This window comes from Trichechus manatus, unplaced genomic scaffold (assembly GCF_000243295.1).
Source record: "Trichechus manatus latirostris isolate Lorelei unplaced genomic scaffold, TriManLat1.0 scaffold00200, whole genome shotgun sequence".
Classification (NCBI taxonomy): domain Eukaryota; kingdom Metazoa; phylum Chordata; class Mammalia; order Sirenia; family Trichechidae; genus Trichechus; species Trichechus manatus.
In genome coordinates, this window is record NW_004444136.1 from 2,306,714 (window position 1) to 2,321,843 (window position 15,130).

The following is a 15,130-nucleotide window of genomic DNA, read 5'->3' on the forward strand; positions in this document are numbered from 1 at the left end:
CATATGGTGTGGGGCAGAGCCGCCTGTAAGGCCAATAGCTACAATACACAGACTTTACTTTTAATTGGAGGGAAAAAGGAAACTTTTCTGAGGTTTAAAACATAAAACACTGGACTTAATTATTTTTCTTCTTTCTTCCCCCCAGATACCACCACAGCCAGAAGTACCATGCACTAGTCCCAGTGTGGACAGCTCTAAGGCCAGGCTGGGGGGAGTGGCGTTATTTTAGGGTCAGTTATCTCAGAAAAAGCATCAAGGTAAAGTCAGTCCTTGGCAGCCTTGCCCACCACAATGAAGAAAACTGAGATGCCATTTAGCAGAAGGTCTTAGTAACAGTTTGCACATCAGCAAGTCAAGACTTTCAAAGTGTCGGGGTTTTTTGTTTTTTTTTTTAATCATACATTCGTTTCTGGGTGGTTTTATTCCTCTAACAGACTGTCTCATTTAATTACTTGAAGACGAGCCTTGACCCACTACCTAACACAACTGAGTTTTCTGACAATGCAGTGTTGTGACGTCTCATGAAGCCAGAGGTCTCCAGCGCCTGTTTTCCCCTTTCCTGAGTCACCCTCTCTTCTCTCAGAGTTTGTCCTACCTGCTGCTCTCTTGATTTGTTGATACACAGCTGTGCTTCTGCCTTCCTGCCATCCCAGACAGAGTATGTCAACAAGATCCCAACTCCCTCCAGGTGCCCTTTCCCCTTCAACCTGAAAGTCCTCGCATGTCTTCAGTCGCTCCCACGCCCCAGTTTAGGCTCCCTGCTTCCAGACATGTCTCGTAACGTTGGAGTCATCTCCCCGGAAAGTCCTTCTTCTTGCCCACAGCCATTATGTCAAATTTTCTACAAGTTTAAGTAGAAATATTCCACGCGACTCCGTTTCAAAATTTCAGATTTTTAAAATTTCCTGCAACCTCTTAAAGGTCTTTAACTCTTATGACAGAACTTTTCTGGGAATTCCAACTTCTGCTTGCGCAACTGCATTCTGAGTTCCTAAGCCCTCACTTTCCATTCACTTGCTCCTTTGCTTCAAAGCCTATTCCTTTCTATTCTCAAAACTCTCTTCTCACCCTGAGGCTCTCCTGACTGCTGAGACTTTTATCCTAAGTAGGTGGGATCTGGAGCTTGAACCTCAGGTGCTGAGCTGCTCACCTTGGACGTGGACATGCCAAAGCATTAGGCTAGGAAGCACTGGTATCACCACCGGGCCTCACACTCCTTACTGAAACAGCAGCAAGGCTTCTCTGAATTAAATGTGCCTTCAGCCTCATCAGCAGGGAAGCAAAGGAAGGCCAGGAGTCACCCGACCACTCCCATGGTGATCATTTGTTGTTGTTGTTAGTGGCCTTGGGTCGGCTTCCACTCATGGTGACCCCATGTACAAAAGAACAAAACGTTGCCCAGTCTTGCGCCATCTTCACAATCGTTGGCATGCTTGAGTCCATTTTTGTGGTCACTGTGTATTTTGAGTGCCTTCCAACCTCGGGGGCTCATCTTCCAGCACTGCAATATTCTGTTGTGCTCCGTAAGATTTTCACAGGGTGATTTTTAGAAGTAGATCGGCAGGCCTTTCTTCCTAGTCTGTCTTAGTCTGGAAGCACTGCTAAAACCTGCCTACCATGGGTGAACCTGTAGGTATTTGAAATACCTGTGGCATCGCTTCCAGCACCACAGCCACACACAAGCCACCACAGGCCGACAGACTGACAGACGGGTGTAGACCTGGACCACTAACGCCCTCCAACTCTACACACTCACTTCCTTTGCCACAACTTTTACTGGGGTTTCAAGATTTCTTTACGAAGGAAATAAGCACACTGAATCGCTCACAGATGAAATGATATGATGTCTGGGATGTTGCTTCAGAGCTATCCAGTGCAGAGGGGAAGGTGGGTAGCAGTAGAGAAGAGACAAGATTGGACATGAGCTGACAATTGTTGAAGTGATGAAGAGATATGCAGGGGTTATTACGCTCTCCTCTCAATTTCTGTGCATGTTGAAAATTTCCACAATATATATGTATTTTTTAATATAATAGGTAAAGTGCTCAGAACAATGGCCAAAAATGTTCTTTCCCTTGCTGGGGACCTCAGTCAAGGCTGCTCTGAACGGTGCTGTCAGCATGCTGCTGGTCTCAGCCAACATCTCGTCCTCCCCAGGGCAAGGCTGCCTCATGCTGGGGGCGGGAAAGGTGGGCCTGGGCACACCATCAGGACAGTAGCCAACCAGATCCACAGCCACCCTGCCCACACAAGGGCCCGCCTCTGACATCTCCTGGGCCCCAGGCGAGGGCCCGGGTGGTCTTCTAGGAGGCACTGGTGCATCCTGGTGGGCACGGGCATGCCCGCATTTAGAGGACTCCCTGGGGAAAATGACCAGCACACTTCTGTCCTTGCTAGGGCAGACACGGAATTTCTGCCCAGAGTTTGTCTTTGGTATTCAGAAATTCCAGTGAGGCACACTCTGGCTTCTAGTACCTTCCTGTTCTCTCTGGGATTCTCTGATGGCCCTGCTTCCCTCTGTGGGCCATTTCGCTTCCTAACAAAGGCTCTGAAAACAGCAGCTAGAAGTTCGCCCAGCCACCTGCAGAAGCAACAGGAACACAGCCCTCCTGCATGGGGGTTCTGCTCCTTCAGGGGCTCCCCAAGCTTGGGACAGGGCAGTGTGTGGCTCTCCCTCCTCCCCGGGGTCCCACATGACCCCTTCATGGGATAGCCATCTCCACATATATGACTGACCCCAGGAGGAGAGAGGGTAACATGAGGCTCAGGCTCTGCTAAACAAGACATGCTCTTTGGGGGGCTGCGTCCACCCGCCAGAGCTCCTGGCCCTTGTACAGTAGAAGAGGTCCTGCACCCTCAAATCCCTTCCTCTGGCTCTGGTTCCTAACAGCTCCACCAGGAAATCACCATTTTAGAGTCCTTCAGAGGCATCTGAATCACACAGCTCCCAAACCTGGGTGGTCTCTACCTTCTCGGCCTGCTTTAAAGGGCTGGAGCCAGCACCTCTGTTTCAGCTGTTGTTAACCAGAATTCTCTCGTGTGCTCTCTGACTGTCACTACTTCTGACTGCCGCCATGCTAAGCTCTCCCTGAAGCCCCACCGGCACCCACCTGAACTATGCTATAGGCCCCCAGCCACCAGCATCCCCAGGGACCCTAACCTCTCATCTAACCTTCAGGAGCAGAACCACCCCACCCTGCTTTATGCCCACCTCTGGGGAAACACGGCCCCACAGGACCCCCCACCGTGGCCTCTGTCCATGCCTGCCTCAGACCTGTTCCCAACCCACGCGTGATGGCTGTGATCTTCCACCCGAACACCCTGTTCTGCACGCCCACACACTTTCAGACTCAGCTTCGGCTTCACTCCTCCAGACCCTTCTCACCCTGGCCCTAGCTCTCCTGTGCCCACTTTCTGTCTGTTGGTGCCTTATTTTTTAAGCAGATGATAATACACCTTGTACTTCTGAATAATTTCAGATGCACAGAAAGTTGGCAGAGATATTACAGACAGCTGGCATCTACCTCTCGCCCAGTTGCCTCCAACGTTAGCATCTGGCATCACTATGGCGCCTGTGTCAAAACTAAAGACCCAATGGTGGTTGCTGGCGTTTCTTAAGCAATTTTTTTTGTTGTTGTTTAAACCAAGAAAGTCTGAACTTTGTTGGTGAGCAGTCACGTCCACTGCTATGCAGCGGGACGGCTAGCCACAGTTTACATCCTGGACTTCTCCCAAGTGGGCGTGGACACAATGGCATAGCTTCCACAGCACCCCGAGCTGACCTCTGGTGGCTCAAGGAGGTCTAAGGTCCCCAGATCTGTTCAACAGGTTGACAGCCATGGCCTTTACCCTGCTAGAGACAGTGATTTCACAATGCGACCCCAGCACAGACTCTGCTGGAGGCTGGGGGAGGAAGAAGAAATAACATTATCCTATCGGCCTCACCTCAAAGTTAGACTCAACTGCCAAGAAAAGAACATTCTCTACTGAAAACGAACACAGGTAAGAGGAGTTATGAATTGGCCATCATATGTTGCACTCCAAGGAGCAATTTATCAGTGCTATGGAGCTGTCAGCCACTGACATGATAAGGGATAACACCAAATGAGTAATGTTTTCTCCAGTACCAACTCCTGTAATTACAAGCCTCCTCTTTCCAGAAGAGAGACAGAAGATACAGAAACACCAATTTCATGCACTTGTGCCTGAATAATGTCTCCACGCTGCTTTTTCCAGATGGCAAACTTCTCACTGGAGAAACTAATGATGTGGGCATATTTAGGGAAAAACCAATAACGGCGTCTTTAACCTTCAACAACAAAAAGCGTGTTGTACAAAATGTTCCTTGGGATACATTAGAAAATATCAATTACATTGCTCACTGAGGTGTAATCGGCTGTAATAATCAAAATTAATTTTTAAAAATAATTAAACAGACCCCAGGGCAAATAGTTGATGCTCTCATCCTGTGACACCACAGTGTACATATGTACCTGAGAAGTTTTGCCTTCTGTTTGTAAATAAGGCATCTCGGGAAGACGCGGGACGGATGCACGGGCCCAGCCGAAGGAGCGGACGCTCCTCCTGTGTGCTGTACAGTCCAGTGCGCATTCTTTAAGAGTCTCCTAGGTACCAGGCTCTGTGCCCAGCCCGGCTGAGCTACTGGTAGGGGGATGTGGTAAGCAAAGACGGAGTTAATCTTTTAAATGAAAATGTAGTCCACTTTGTTTCAAAAATAATTTGCCTAAAAAATCCACAAGATAGAATAAGCTGCAAAACAGATAAGAAATCAGGTTGAAGGTAAAATGGGGGTCAAATGGAAAGGATGAAGCCAGGGAGAGGGCATGTGGGTGTGGTACATGTATGGTGTGTATCTGCGTGGGTATGCCCGTGTGTACACATTCACATGTGTGTATGCCTGTGCGTTTTATGTGTGTGTGTGTGTGCATGTGTAAATGTGTGTACGTGTGTATGTGTATGTATGTGTATGTGTGCCTATGTCTGTGTGTCTGGTGCAGAAATGTATCCCACTAGATGTGTCCAGCAGTTACAAGATTGGGTCACACTTATCTCTGAGCTTCCTAGTGCACAGGTCAAAGAGGAACACATAGTCAGCTGCAAAACCCCTGCTTCCACATGAGCTGTGGAAAAGTAGTTTTTCCTGGCACTAACCCTAAGGGGAACTTCTCTGTAGCTGCTCGGAAAGCTGGGGTGCCTTGCCACACGGGTCTCTGTGGCCTTGGAACATCCCAGCACACACCTGCCTCAGGGTTTTTGCCCACCTCTTCTGTCTGCCTGGACACTCCTCCCCAGGAGTCACGGGCTCACGTGCTGGGGAGGGCTTTGCTGACAACATCTGTGTAAACAGCAGAGCCTCCCTCGTCATCCCCGCACCCGCTGCTCGACTCTTCTCCACTGCAATTGTCTCCACCCAACACTGTGGATTTGTTTACCTGCTTATTGTCCGTCTCCAGGAGAGCAGAGAATATGTCACTTGACTGAAACTTCCGTGCTCAGAGCAGGGCAAAGAGTCAGCTCTCAGTAAACACTTGTTGAATGAATAAACGAGACCTCAGTTCAACAGCCTGCCTTCACAGAAGACACAGCCTGTCTTGAAAACAATTCCTTCCAGATCACTCAGTGTGAGCCGAGAGCTAATGACCACCAGTCATCTGGCAAACCTGCATGGCCCCAAGCACTGCAGTGTCCTCATGAGCTTTTAGATCAGCTGGTTCTCAACTGACCTCCCCAAGACATGGCAGCTGAGCCGTGCCAATGACACCAGGCTGGGGTGAGGGGGGCTGGGGGGAAGGGACAGCACCAGCAGGCCACAAGGGTTTCCATAAAAGGGATATCCATTCCCAGCCCCCTGGCTGTCCCTTCCCTAGCTCCCCAGCCAGACTGACCTGACCTCCTGGGAACAACGCTGGCCTGGTCAAGGAGCAGCAGCCCCAGGGTGAGGTAGAGGGAGAGGCACTGGAACGCTCCTGCCACAAGCGGCACTGGTCAGTGTCAAGTGCGAGGACATGCGTGCGGACACCCCAACTGCCAGGGACTCTGCTCTACCTCCTGTGGGACGGCCTTCCCCAGGCAGGGAAGGGCTGTAAGGTAGAACGGAATGTTCCCAACTGTTTCTAGTTCTAGGCACTTCAGACTCCTGAGTGCTCCCCCGAGTGTTAGTGTGCATACAGGCAGTCCCGGGTGTACAGTCAGGAAACAGAGACTCTGCTGGATGCTGCGAACCACCCGACGTCATGCTCGCAGCTCGGGACAGGAGACCTTACCCTCACTCTGCCTGCCTCACTGCAAAGCCCTTCACTTGTTTTTAGATGCAGTTTCCACATCTGTGAAACACGGCTAATGACACCTGTCTGATGTAGCTGTCATAACTCAACAAACTTACTGAAAAATGACTTCAACAAGCCAAATGCCATATCTGGCAATGGGGACACAAGGCTGAATAGGACACAGGCTTTTTCCTCAGTTCTGAATACCAATTGGGCAATCAAGCCCAATCAAGCTCCTCTCCTCTCTTCTCTTCTACATTTGGGCTTTTTCTCCAAATGCCTGGGACTTAGAAAGAAGAAAGTATTCTGACTTCCTCAGACTTCCTAGGCACCTGTGGGCAGCCATTGGCTCTTAATTCTTCCCAGCATCCACTGGCAGCGCCCCTGCAGTCAGCTCACGGATCCCAGCACCACAGCAACCCTCACACAGTGGACGACAGACTCAGATTCTGAGCAAGCGGGATTTGGAGTCGACCTCACTTTCCAAAGTTACGTGGGCCAAGAGCTCCAATCGTGCCAGGTAGCCTTCAGCTGCCTGCCCCTTCCCAAAGGTGCCCACAGTTATTTTTCCTGCGTGGAGGTAAGAGATAAAGACTCAGTGAAGTAAGCTGCTCAAGGTCTGCTGGCCCTGTTGTCCAGGTCCACTCAGTGACCAGTCTGCCTTTGAATGCAAGTCAGTGACCCCAATATTAGGACATGGGACAGCAATGCCTCCAGTCCCATATGCTCTTCCAGAACCTTGCCACCCCCATCAGGAAGTAGGGTTTCCCTGCTCTCAATGCTGAGCACAACTTGGAGTCTGTCTTGACAAGTGGAAAGTGGCGGAGTGATGCTGTATGGCTTCTGAAGCTAGGTCATAAAAGGCAATGTGGCTCTTGCTCTGAGGACAGTAGTCTTTGAGTCCCAGCCTCCATGTAAGGAAGCCCAGGACACATAAAGAGGCCACGGGGTAGGTGTTGCAGCAACAGCCCCAGCTAAGGCCTCAGACTAAAGCCCACATCAACCACCAGACATGATCCCAGCCTCAGCCACCAAGCCTTCCAGCTGAGGCCCAGACAACGCGGGCAGGGACAAGCCATCCAAACCTCTGACCACAAAGTCCATGATCGTAACGAATCATTGCTTATGCCACTGAGTTTTAGGGTGACTCATTATGTAGAGAAACGGGAGAGAAAAATCCCACACCTTGGCCCCACGCAGTCCACAGAGTCCAACACTACACTCCATCTCCCGGAAATGGCCCCACTGTTTCTGCCTCCCCTTGCTGAGCTCACACACCCAGTTCCTGGTGAGCCCTGGACTAGTGTCCACTGAACAAAGTAACTCAAAAGGAAACTGGGTACAAGATTTTTTTAATGCCATAAGCAGCACTTGCTCGTGGCAGTAACAGGGAATCCATGTTCACTCTGAGGTCTGTGAGTGGTGCAAATGGTTAAGTGCTCAGCTACAAACCAAAAGGTTGGCAGTTTGAGTTCACCCAGAGGCACCTTGGAAGAAAAGGCCTGGCAATCTACTTCTGAAAGATCAGCCACTGAAAACGCTGTGGAGCACAGTTCTACTCTGACACACATGAGGTTGTCATGAGTCAAAATCAACTCGGTGGCAACTTGTTCATTTGTTTGTTTACATTCACTTCAATTAAAGCTAGGCTAAGACCTGGCTTCCCTAGATGTAGCCTCAACTGGGAAGTCACATGGTACCCTTGAATGCTCAAAAGAACACGGAATTAGGCTGCATTCAGTGACAGCAGAGGGGACATAAGCCATGGGGCTGAAGCCAGTGCTTCTCTAAGGGAAGAGTCTGAGCTCACCTCTGCCTTGCACTCAGGGTCCTTGGCTAGCCGGCTGGGCATCAGTCTCATGGCTGACGAGAGGCTCCCACTCCACGAAGTGACTTTGCTGTGGTGGGTGACATTTGAGCGACTGGCCAGCATCTTCTTCTCAGATACTGGAGGAAGGGGAAGCAACGAACGTTAGGAGTTGAAGGAAAGAAAAGAGCACTCACTAGTTCTACAGCTGGCTTGGCTTTCAAAGGGCCAGCCAGGTGCGCATGAGCCAAGCATGCCTACCTCCAACAAGGGAGACAGCCCAGGCCACAAGATAGCACTGCCATGTTCTGAAGCTCCCTGAGCTAAGAAATGTAGTGTGGGTTTTGGAGTCACCCAGACCTGGATGAAAACCCAAGTTCTGAGACCTGTTTACTAGCAGCAAAATACTGGACAAGTTAGCTAAAGTTTCTGAACCTCAGCTTTCTCATTCTGTAAAATGTATCCAGCCTCATCGGGGTATCACGAAGATTACATAGACAATGTGTTTAAAGCACAGAGCCTGGAATACAGAAAATGTTCAATATATATATGAGTGTTGATAAAAGGGGAACCACTTGTAAGCTTCAATATCCATCTTACCATTTTATTCCACTATATGTGTATGGGTAAATATGTCCTACTTAACTGTATTTTTCCATGAAATAGAATCTGACATTTTGACTTCAAATTATACACGTATGTATGCATGCATGTATGTATGAACGTCTTTGTCATGACTAATCTGGAAAGTCAATTAAATAAAGCTTTTGTACATGGGACATGGCACAACGGACATGGAAATAATTCCCTCCTGAATCACTATGAATTCTGTGATGCTAAAAGACTTATAACGAGTATATAAACAATAATTTAGACAGCAACGACATCCTCATAAACAAAATTAAAACCTCATTCCTGCAGCTGCATTGCCTACAATGAGGGCAAAAATGTTGAGTAACTGGTAAAATGCAAGGGACATAATATACTTGGGACGAAAGCTTTCAGTTGAGAGACGAGGAACCCAAGGCTCAAGGTCACTGCATGACGTGGTACAAAGCTGCAAAGCTGGTAGGTGAATACCAAGGTGGGGACTAGAACCCCAAGCTGCAGTGCCTGGGCCAGAACCCTGCACATAGTGACCCTTCCCTCTAAGAGATTACTGGAATCTGCTTGCTTGACTGGCACCTCAGGCCTTCCTTTCATCCCAGATGCAAAGTAGCATTTGTTCTTTGTGAAAACATATCTGAGGTTTCAGTGATGTAAATCCTACCCACAGAAATATGACAAAGAGGGTCCAGGTAGACAAAGGCTCCAGGCCCCAAGTGGAGTCTTGGAGGACCTGGCTGTATGATAACCAGAGTTCCCATTCCCTAGAGCCAAGTAGACAGAGACCTAAGTAATGCTGCCAGGCCTTGAGCATGGTCTCCTCCCAGAGTGGGGTGACCTCTTCAATCTTCACTTCACTCTCTCCAGGTTTCACGGAGAGATCAATCTTGAAGGCATCCTCCAGTGCCTGCCGCCTCTGTGCCACCAGCTGCTGCCAGAGAGTCCGCACCATCCTCTGGATATTGTGCTGGACTATAGGAGAGAAGATATTGCACAATGAGGGTGGCCTCGGGGCTTCTCCCAGAGAGGGTCAGAGGATGGGCTTCATGGCTGCTTTTAATCACATCCTCTCACTTGATTTCTTGAAGTTCACCCAGCCTTGCAAGCTCCAGCCAGAAGGCAGTCAGGAGACAGAGCCACAGGACTGATGGTAATGCCACCAACCTCAGTGAGAGCTGGCCTTTCCCCATCTCTAAATGCCAGCACTAAGTCCTCCCCTGCCTCTCATCTTCAGATCTGGGAAATATGATTGATGGGTACAGGGAGCCTCTTTACTCAATTCCCAATTCTGCTGGATACCAAACAGAAAGATTGCTTGTGTGAGCTCTAGGTAACCAAGTAGCCCCAAAACAGCTTCTCCCAGCCTTCCTTTCATGTTGGTCCTTCAGGGAAATAGACACGAACCCAAGGCTGTGCCTTGGTCCCCAGGACCCCAGCAAGTCCTCTTCCCTTGCTCTGGACCATGCTTCCCATCACCACCCATCTCAGTGGCCTGGGTTTGCCCAGATTTGTTCAGCTCAACCAAGCCAGTTCTGCCTGATGGGCCTCACACCTATAATCCTTCGAACAATGCATAAATTTTTTTCTGATCTTGGGTCATTCAGTGCCCCCTCTAGTACCAGCCTCTTGAGTCTGTTTTTCTTACTCTAGGTAGATGGAGATTGCTCAGTCCAGCTCTACTGGCCAAATCCCAGAGCATATGAGTGTTCATGTAATTAACACTGTGTCAGAATAAACTTTTAAGTCACAAGAGTTTTGAGCACTGGCTTTGGGCACCAATTTAGCCAGAACCAAGTGGCCCTTGTGCCCATCATTTTGTATCACAAGACATCACAAGGTAAGTGGCACAGTCTGCAAACCAAAGTGGTAGAAGAAGGTCTACTAGAGTTTCCTGGATCAAGAGAGAGCAGCCTCTCAAACACATGGATCTGGCTCCGCTATCTTTTTACAACTGCCAATCCCTTTGACTTCATTTGAGATTTGTAAGTCCAAGAATAACCTCCATCAAGCCAAAAAGCTCAAAGAAAGTAATGAGTTCATTTACTTTTTCTCATTTTCCAGGGGAGAAAGCTGAGAAGTAGCCAAGTAATGACTTGAGCCAGGTGAGATGGCTTGCCAGTTTCTGTGTCTAGTGGTTCAAAGAAAATTGCAAGAGATCAACTTACAGTGAGGGCCTCTGGGATTCCAGTGAGTACACCAAGTTCCTAGTCTAACCAAGCCCCACACAGCTTTCTCTTCATTTATCCATCCATCCATCCATCCAACCATCCAACCATCCATCCATTCCATTCCATTTCTAATATGCAAAGAGTATTCCAATTTTATTCTCTACCACCTTACATTTCTGTACTTCTACGATCTTCTGGGATTTCTTAGGGCCTCTTTTACCACTATATCACCCACCTCCCCAAATTAAGAGCAAATGAAATGTACCATCACTCAAACTTGGGACGTTTTCCCCTCTTTTTCCTCTCACTTCTTCATTTGGGGAGAGAAAGACTTGATGATAAGGAGTCATCCTAGGCTTGGGTTCCAATCCAAATCCTTCTGGATAGCTGGTAGAAAATAGATTTCTCATTATAAACTCTAGTCTCTTTGTGATCATTCTATTGTTCTTCATTATTAATATGCATCCCCCAAACTCAGTACACATCAACATGGAAAATCTTATCTAATCTAATTAAAACTAACACCTTAAGACAACTTCCACTATAGACATTATACAATATCATTTTAGAAAACAGGAGAAACACCTTCTTTTTATTTCTGTCTTACTAAATCCTATCCATTCTCCCAACAGGCTCCCTGAATTCTCTCCTGGTTCTCTACCTTCAAAACTGGTCATTTGTGCATCCCAAAGGATTGATTCATACCTTCATCTGGCACGGATTTTACTCTGCTTTGAATGGGGCCAAGGCTGGCTTTACAGGCATGTGACCTGGGCAGTCACACGGGGCCCAAACTCAGAAGGGCCCTGTGCTTGACTTAATGCTCTGCTGTCACCATCTTGAAATTCTCGGTAATTTTTTCAACAAGGGCCTGCCCTTTAATTTTACCGAGAGCCCCACATCTTATGTAGCCAGGTCTAAGTGGGGCACAGAAGTTTACATATCAGGCTTCCTGTGGCCTCTGTGCTCCTGGGGTCCAAGACATGTCAATATCCATGTGTCCCTTCCCCCAAGACTCCTTCAGCTTCATGAGCACAACAGGCACAATCCAGTATTTGTGGACTGGACCGGAAATGACAAACATAGAAGTGAAAAATACCAGCATATGTGAATGTCTATTCTTGAAATTTCTAGAATGAAGTAGTAACACACTCACCCTTTGGATTTGGGGGCCATTTTACTAAACAGAAGAATGGAATCTGAAGAGGATGTCATTTCAAGCACACAAATTAATTGGCATGCCACACTACTTACCTACGTTGTTGTTATATGTTGGTTGCCTTCGAGTCAATTCCAACTCGTAGCAACCCCATGTGTGCACAGTAGAACTGCTCCATACTGTTTTCAAGGCTCTGACCTTTCAGAAGCAGACAGCCAGGACTTACTTCCGAGGAGCATCTGAGGTGGGTTTGAACCACCAACCTTCCGGTAGCACAGCGCTTAACTATATGTGCCACTAATTCTTGAGATGTTAGGGAAAAAAAAATAATCTCCCCAAACTTAATCCACACACTGACAATGGAATACTTTATTTAAAAAAAAAAAACCCATAATAATCAAAAGTGCCTCCTCTAGGCTACGAATATTTCCCAGTGCTTCCCAGGGAGTGGTAAGATAAGTCAGCTGTAGTGTCCTGTTGCATTCAATAGTCAACTCTAGAGAATTATTTTTTTAACCTTTTTCCCCATACAAAAATTTATACATACATTCTTATGTGACCCTAACTGCTCTCCCCATACTGTAACAGCACACTCCTCCTTTCCACCCCTGATTCCCCATGTCCATTCAACCAGCTCCTAACCCTCTCCGCCTTTCCCATCTCACCTCCGGACAGAAGCTGCCCATTTAGTCTCTTGTATCTACTTGAGCTAAGAGGCACACTCCTCCTGAGTATCACTTTACGTCCCACAGTCTAGTCAAATAACTGTCTGAAGAGTTGGCCTCGGAAATTGTTTAAAGTTCTGGGCTGATAGAGAATCTGGGGGCCGTGTTTTCTGGGGTACTTCCAGTCTCAGTCAGACCATTAAGTCTGGTCTTCTTACTAGAATTTGAGTTCTGCACCCCACCTTTCTCCTGCTCCATCAGGGATTCTCTTTTGTGTTCTCTGTCAGGGCGGTCATTGGTGGTAGCCGGGCACCATCTAGTTCTTCTGGTCTCAGGCTGATGAAGTCTCCAGTTTATGTGGCCCTTTCTGTCTCTTGGGCTAATACTTTCCTTGTGTCTTTGGTGTTCTTCATACTCCTTTACTCCAGGTGGTTGAGATCAATTGATGAATCTTAGATGGCTGCTTGCAAGCTTTTAAGACCCCAGACACCACTCACCAAAGTAGGATGCAGAACATTTTCTTAATAAGCTTTGTTACGCCAATTGACCTAGCTGTCCCCCGAAAGCATGGACCCCAGACCCCTACCCCTGCTACTCTGTCCCTCAAAGTGTTTGATTGTATTCAGGAAACTTCTTAGCTTCAGTTTAGTCCAGTTGTGCTGACTTCCCCTGTAGTGTGTGCTGTCCTTCCCTTCACCTAAGATGATTCTTATCTACTATCTAGTTAGTAAATAACCTTCACTCTCCCTCCCCTCCCTCATAACCACCGAAGAATGGTTTCTTCTATGTTTAAACCTTTTCTTGAATTCTTATAATAGTGGTCTTATACAACATTTGTCCTTCTGTGACTAACTAAATTCACTCAGCATAATGACCTCCAGCTTCCTCCATGTTATGTTTCACGGCTTCATCGTTGTTCTTATTCGTCCGTTGATGGGCACCTAGGTTGTTTCCATCTTTTTGCTATAGTGAACAGCGCTGCAGTGAACATGGGTGTGCATATATCTATATGTGTGACGGCTCTGATTTCTCTAGGATATATTCCAAGAAGCAGGATAGCTGGATCGTATCTTCTATTTCTAGCTTTTTAAGGAAGCGCTAAATTGATTTCCAAAGTGGTTCTACCATTTTACATTCCCAGCAACAGTGTATAAGTGTTCCAGTCTCTCCACAACCTCTCCAGCATTTAATGTTTTGTGTTTTTTGGATTAATGCTAGCCATGTTGGGGTGAGATGATATCTCATTGTCGTTTTGATCTACATTTCTCTAATGGCTAATGATCATGAGCACTTCTTCATGCGTCTGTTAGCCACCTGAATATCTTCTTTGGTGAAGGGCTGTTCATATCCTTTGTCCATTTTTTAATTGGGTTATTTGTCTTTTTGTTGTTGAGGTTTTGCAGTATCTTGTAGACTTTAGAGATTAGACATTGATCGGATTTGTCGTAGCCAAAAACTTTTTCCCAGTCTGCAGGCTGTCTTTTGACTCTTTTGGTGAAGTCTTTTGATGAGCATAAGTGTTTGATTTTTAGGAGCTCCTGTTTATCTAGTCTCTCCTCTGGTGCTTATGCATTGTTACTTATGGTTCGTATTGTGTTTATGCAATGTATTAGGGCTCCCAGCATTGTCCTTATTTTTTCTTCCACGATCTTTATCGTTTTTCATTTTATATTTGTCTTTGATCCATTTTGAGTTAGTTTTTGTGCATGATGTGAGGTATGGGTCTTGTTTCAGTTATGCCAGCACCATTTGTCAAAGAGACTTTTTCCCAATTAACGGACTTTGGGCCTTTGGCGAATATCAGCTGCTTATAGGTGGAAGAATTTATGTCTGGATTCTCAATTCTATTCCATTGGTCTATGTATCTGTTGCTGTACCAATACCAGGCTGTTTTGACTACTGTGGCAGTATAATAGGTTCTAAAATCAGGTATTGTGGGGACTCCCACTTTGTTCTTTTTCTTGAGTAATGCTTTACTTATCCGGGGCCTCTTCCCTTACCATATGAAGCTGGTAATTTGTTTCTCCATCTCATTTAAAAATGTCACTGGAATTTGGATCGGAATTGCACTGTATCTGTAAATCACTTTGGGTAGAACTGACATTTTCACAATGTTGAGTCTATCTATCCATCAGCAAGGTATGTTCTTCCACTTATGCAGGTCTCTTTTGGTTTCTTGCAGTACTGTCTTGTAGTTTGCACTGTATAGATCTTTTATGTCTCTGGTTAGATTCATTCCTAAGTATTTATCTTCTTGGGGGCTATTGTAAAGGGTATTGATTTGGTGATTTCCTCTTCAAGGTTCTCTTTGTTGGTCTAGAGGAATCTAACTGATTTTTGTATGTTTATCTTGTATCCTGAAACTTTGCTGAAATCTTCTGTTAGTTCCAGTAGTTTTCTTGTGGATTCTTTGGGATTTTCTGTGTATAAGATCATAT

The 15,130-nt window shown here is 46.8% G+C and overlaps 1 protein-coding gene across 2 annotated transcripts in view; it reads right to left on the minus strand.

Moving 5' to 3' along the window:
• Nucleotides 1-15,130, minus strand: part of WDFY4 (WDFY family member 4) — a 403,681-nt gene that overhangs the window by 161,524 nt on the left and 227,027 nt on the right. For both annotated transcript variants that reach the window (XM_023742107.1, XM_023742108.1), the window contains exons 37-39: nt 11,134-11,255; nt 9,487-9,672; nt 8,098-8,234 (exon numbers count right to left, since the gene is read on the minus strand). In XM_023742107.1, coding sequence (XP_023597875.1) covers nt 8,098-8,234; nt 9,487-9,672; nt 11,134-11,255 — 445 coding nt within the window. The remainder of the gene's footprint in view (nt 1-8,097; nt 8,235-9,486; nt 9,673-11,133; nt 11,256-15,130) is intronic.